Source organism: Eublepharis macularius, chromosome 18 (assembly GCF_028583425.1).
Source record: "Eublepharis macularius isolate TG4126 chromosome 18, MPM_Emac_v1.0, whole genome shotgun sequence".
NCBI lineage: Eukaryota > Metazoa > Chordata > Lepidosauria > Squamata > Eublepharidae > Eublepharis > Eublepharis macularius.
The window spans coordinates 13,186,291-13,192,290 of NC_072807.1; the positions used below are offsets into that span (position 1 = coordinate 13,186,291).

At 49.7% G+C, this 6,000-nt stretch overlaps 1 protein-coding gene across 3 annotated transcripts in view; it reads right to left on the bottom strand.

The window, feature by feature from the left end:
* Positions 1-4,703, bottom strand: part of FRMD5 (FERM domain containing 5) — a 136,126-nt gene extending 131,423 nt beyond the window's left edge. For all 3 annotated transcript variants that reach the window (XM_055002127.1, XM_055002126.1, XM_055002125.1), the window contains exon 1: positions 4,602-4,703. In XM_055002127.1, coding sequence (XP_054858102.1) covers positions 4,602-4,703 — 102 coding nt within the window. The remainder of the gene's footprint in view (positions 1-4,601) is intronic.
* Between the last annotated feature and the right edge of the window lie 1,297 nt (positions 4,704-6,000).

Consider the following 6,000-nt stretch of genomic DNA (forward strand, 5'->3'; position numbering starts at 1 on the left):
GTCTGCTGGGGTCTATGGACAAAAAGCCGGTGCCCGTGCTGATGCAGCTACAATTGCACTAGAGGGGGAGGCTGCAGTTGAGCCAGCCACGGGCCATTATCTGAACACTTCGTGCCTGCTTTGTTCTAGGAGCCTGCCTCTTTGCCCTGCCAGTGGGGAAACAGATGTCGCTGGATCCGCTGCATTGGAAAAGAGCAGGCGATATTAGAGAGGAGAGAAAGATGGATCTTTTCCCCCCTCTCTACTCTGGATGGAGGAATAAAAGAGAATCTTAATTTGGAAGGAACCTAATTAGGAAGATGGAAGGAAGACGGCTGTTTGGGGACAAAATTCACTTTTAAAAACCAAACATTTTACTCACGCATGGGACAGAAGAGTAGGAAGGGGGGGCCTAGCTTTTAGATGGATCCTTCTTATCTAGCATCAGAATTCTGTCATTCAAATGCCTCCAGAGGCTCAAAACAGGCCGTGAAAGTGAAATCCATCCGCAGCATTAGGTATACTGCTTCTGTACATGGAGGTCCAACCTATCATAGAAAATAACTGCAGTTGCATGACTGCACAATGCTTAAGGAACTAACAGCTGGGAGATTAAAATGCAATCCTCAACAGAGCTACGCTTTTTTCAGCATATTGACTTCAACGGACTCAGAATGGTGTAACTCTGTTTAGGAATGCACTGTTAGCAATGACCACTACTGTTAAACAGCTTCTTCTTTAAAAAAAAAAAGTTTTGACAACTACATGAAAATATTCTTGGAAACAAAAAGTTTGAAAGGAAAACAAAAACCTCTTTTACATACAAGTTTCAAGATTAATGCCAAAAAAAACCCCAAAAGGTACCAAAATCTTTAATAAAACTGTAAGAATTAAAACTGTATGATTAAAACAATATCACTATGGTTCCATATACCTTCCCCTAGGGTACCTTCCAAAATCTTAAACAACTGCACTCATACACATCATACATTTACAAGCATCTTTAAAACGACCATGTACTGTTACAATCATGATCAAGCACTATATAAACACAAAAAGACCCAAACGCTTCTGGATCCTTGTGGCCAAACACTCTTGGCTTATAGAGGATCTTAGATATCTGGACTACTGAATAATTACAATTGACGCTAATATGTCTTTGATAATCCTGTTCTATTTGAATAGGTTAGTAGGACCTACTCACTCCATGGGTATCTACATCTTTCTTGAGCTTATGTAGTGCTTGGCCAGGTATCCTATAACATATGGTGCATATAGAACAAATAAAAACCACTGAAGCTTCATGACCGAAACACATTTGGTTACATGTGTACAATGATGACTGTAACAATACCTGGTCATTTTTAAGATGCCTGTAAATGTATGAAATCCCCATGTGTATGAATGCAATTGTTTAAGTATGTCCACAATAAAGGTAGTTTTATTTTTATATATATACATATATAAACCAAAGTGATACTGTTTTAATCATAGTTTTAATTCTTAGAATTTTATTAAACTTTTTAGTACTTTCTTGGCATCGGTCTTGGCTCTTGTATGTAAAAGGGATTTTTTTTCCTTTCAACTTTTTTGTCTACTCAGTCCTTTTTGGGTGGAAGTTCCCCCCTTTCTTTTTTCCTTTGCAAGTATTCTTGGATTCTATTTGCCATTCCTTCCCCATCATACAGAAAATGGCATGCTTCAATTTGCTCCAACCCACCCAGACATAAATGAGCAAAAGAGTATCCTGGCAAGGGGGATAGGGCTTGTAACCCCCACTTTGTAGAGGCATCAACCAACCGTCACTCATTTTCAGCCACAGGGATCCCAGTCCCAACAATGCATCCACAATTGTGGACATGAGGGGTGAGTGGGCCGTTTTGTACACCTACCCTTGAGGCACAGAAAAACATGTTCATTCAAACCCACCCTTATCAGATAGACACCCTCCCTGTCAGATAATCTGGATTAATCGAAGCCCTTCTGCAAGGGAAGACCCGACCCAACACAGTAGAGTACACACCTGATTGCCACCTCTGTTGCCACTCACACCTCTACCCAGCTGCTGCAGCAGAAAAGCAAATGCTGGCTACACATCTTTACTAAACTTTTAATTGCACAGCCATTAAATGTTCAGATTACAAAGCTGAGCTAAAAAAATATGTGAAATTTCATACAGAAAATGCAGGCTTCCGTGCGCTGATGCTGTTAAAAGGCAATACAGCATATACATTAAGGCTCCCCGTGAAACAGAATCCCTGAATCTGCGGACAGGAGAAGGAGGTGGCGTCTGCATTTTCTACCAGAATGACCTTCAGAATCCACTGCCACCCCAACAGCTTTTCCAAGCAGCAGTGCCTCTCACTTGAGAAATGTTAGACTGACTCATTATGTGCACCTCCATTGCTAGAGAGGCCTATGAGTGTTTTTGCTTAGGTGGGATATGAAATCAGTGACAGACTCCCTCCTTCTCTCCCCCACCCCCAGAGCGAAAAATCTAAGCGATGACAAGTGACATCAGCTAATTATTTCTGCTCTCAGAAGAGGCTTCTTGCTGTGTGCCATCACAAAAACCAAACAGGCCATTCGCACTTGGGACACAACTGTGCTTCAGCTGGGAATATTCTGTGTCACTCCATCTGCCTCTCTCGTCAGCCAAAATTGCAACCCTCTACTCCTTCAAACGACACTTTGCCAATCTGTTCACAGTGCTAATGTGAAACAGAACCGATCCCAGATTGAGTTCAGAAAAAAAATCTATCAGTTTAAGCACAATGAACCGCTTGTCAACAAAAGTGCTGTGTGGGAGGAGGGAAACAAACACACCCATCCATATTATAGAGAAGATTTCTGCATTAAACTGCAAAAACAAGTTATCTCTTGTTGAAAGCTCTTACTTTTAACCATTAAAAATTCCCTAGCGCCTATAGCCGGCTGCTGCATACAGTGTCACAATTCTTTCATGCACCTGCTCCATTCTAGACTTAACAGGAAGAACAGATAAAAATCAATAGGAATTGTAGGGTAAGGAACATATTTCACAATCATTCCAAAACCTTCCATGGAGACAGATCAAGATGGGTAGTTTGCAGCAGTAGAAAAAAGCAAGAGTCCAGTATCACCTATAAGACTTAACAAAATTTGGGGTAGGGCACGAGTTTTCATGCGACACAACTCACTGCTTCAGATACCAAAAGACCAGTAGCATCTATAAGACTAACAAAATTTGGGGTAGGGTATGAGCTTTCGTGAGACACAACTCACTTCCTATAAAGCAGATATCTGAAGAAGTGCGCTGGGGCTCACGGAAGCTCTTACCCTCCCACAAATTTTGTTCATCTTATAGGTGCTAACTTGATACTTGCTTTTCTCTACTGTTTCAAAACTTGTTACATATTTCCCCCAACGTACAAACTGCAGCAGCAAACTGCACCAACTGGGAGAGGAAGAAACAAGTCCAAGCTGCTGCTAAACCAAAGCAAGCTCAAAGCCACCCGGGTTTGCTTTCAAAAGTGGGTTTTGACTGTGAAAAATTACACATGGTCGCATAGGGAGGAACTAGTTGGGAAGAAGGGGATGGCTTTCTTAGATGGCAACGTCTAGGGCCTGTGTGCGCACAAGAGTCTGCCTTGAGAGATGCCACTTGAAAACAATTTAGGCGGGATGCGGGGCAGCCCAGACAATCCCGGGATTTTACACTCTGATGACGTCTGCGCCGCCTTGAACAAAGTGTCCATTTTTCTTCAGGGCCATCCTTCAAGGCGCACAAAGGCCTAGACAAGCAACCCAGTGAAGAGCCATCCTCCGGTGCAGACAAAGTCATTCATTCAGCGGGTGACCTTGAATGCTAAACTTGCCCAAACAAAGTGCCGGTGGTCTGATGAACTACTTCAACAGCTACTCCCCCCTCACATACACTGATTGCCCACCTAGTGTGAGCTCATTCCTCACATCTGCAACATATAACACGTCGGTTCGAGCGGAAATTTTAAAAAAGAGGTGGCTAGTCCTCAAGGAAAACCCGCGAAGTGCTCCAGCTGCACCTCTGAAGGCATACAAAGGGAAGGGAGCGCGGCCTTCTGCTCCTTCGGCGCGCCTCCTGCACCTACTGCTGGCCGTTCAGCGCCACTTACAGCGAAATCCTAAGCAGAGTTACGCCAGTCAAAGCCCGTTGAGTTCAATAGGCTTAGATTGGAATAAGCGTGTTTGGGATTTCACTGTAAATCCCGCCAGGATTTGAACCGTCGAGGGAGAAGGCGCGACGCCGTGAGGCTGCCACAGAATGGGGATTCTTCGGCCCTCAGCAGGCCGCCTCTCCCAAGCGGCTGGGGGGGGGGGGGGACGCCGCCTGAGCCCCTCCGGCCGCCCTCGGCCCTCGCCGAGCCGCTCCGGCGCCTGCCCAGGGCCCCCTCGGCCCCTCAGCACCACGCGCGCGCGGCGGCGGCGGCGTCTCCCCGCGCGTGGCGTTGTGGCCTCCCCGGCCGGGTCAGGCGGGGAAGGGGAACCCTCTCGCCTCAGAACCCCCGCGGGGCGCGCCGCCGCCGGGGCCCGCTCGGAGCGGGAGGCCGCCGCTTGGCCGGGGCGGGACCGGGGCCGGGGGGCGCGCGCGGCGAGGCACGGACCTGGATGGTGCAGGAGTACTCGCTGTCGTCCAGCAGGCGGACGGTGCAGCTGCATTCGCGCTCCAGGCTCCTGCTGCTGCCGCTCATCAGCCGGCTGAGCATCTTGGCCGGGCCGGGCCGGGCGGCTCCCTTCACATGGTGGGCGGCTGCGGCTCCTGCTGCCTGCCCGCCTCGCCCGCCGGCCGGCACAAAGCGCAGAGCGGGAGCGCGGCCGCCTCGGGATGCGCCAAGGCCGGCCCCAGCCAATCCCGGCGCGGCGCCTCCTCGACGGGCTGCCGCGCCAGCCAATGCCGCTCGGCCGCGCGCGCCCGCCCGCCCCGGGAGGAGCTTCTCGCCGCCACCGACGGCTGCTGCAGCGGCGGCCGAGGAGGAGTGGCGAGCGCCCCGCGCCCGGCCGGGAATGCAGCAGCCGGCCAGGGACGCCGCCGCGCCGCGGGCTCCCGGCGGCTTCCCCTCCGCGCGGGGCGATGCACACGTGCCCGCGAACAAAAGGCAAGCCGTGCAGGGAGCTGGACGCCGCCGCGGGGATGCTCATGATCAGATCGCGGGTCAATGGTCTCCATGCTCCATCCGAAAAATCACGGACCCGGCGCTGCACGGCGCTGCTGCGGTGCAAAGGCAGAAAGAATCCGGGGCAGAGAGCCGGATTTTGCGATCCGCCAAAAGCCACCGTCCTTTTAAAGAACACGTTCATGTCCGCTGCACCTCAAAAGCACGCGGTGCAAACATGGACTGTCGTTCGTTTTGCACTGAGTCACACAAGAGACATAGGAGGGTTACGAATGACAGCTGTGTCGGCGGATGGCACAATAGAAACGCGGCTCCAATGCTTTGTGCCCGTGCCGCTGTGCAAGCCCAGGAATACGTCAAAGACCCTCCAGAAATTCATCTGATTTTTACGCTCAAAACCACTGGCAGGCAGGCGCTCGTCACCTTGGCCATGAAAACACACTAAAAACCAAGGATCCAGTGCTTTGCAGTGCTGCGGTTAAGCAAACGTATTCAAAAGCATGGATCTTTGTCAGTCTTTGTGGGAGTGAGGCCCTGGCTCCGTAGTAGAGCATACATCAGCTTGCATGCAAAAGGTCTCGGGGTTCAGTCACTGGCTTCTCCAGCTGAACAGATCGAGTAGCAGGTGATGTGACCGTGGAGAGCCACTGCGAGTCAGAGCAGGCAATACTGATCCTGGTGAACCAGAGATGTAACTCAGGAGAAGGCAACACCATGTGTCCATCCTTATTCTTACATTGTGAAGGCCCTCTCCTCCACTGGACAGACTAACCTCCAGTGGCTTCTCAGTGCAGTAATTCTAGTCCAGGTGAGGGTGACTGATAGAAAAGGGCAGGAAATTTAATCATCATCATCATCATCATCATCATTCGATTTATATACCCAAGGT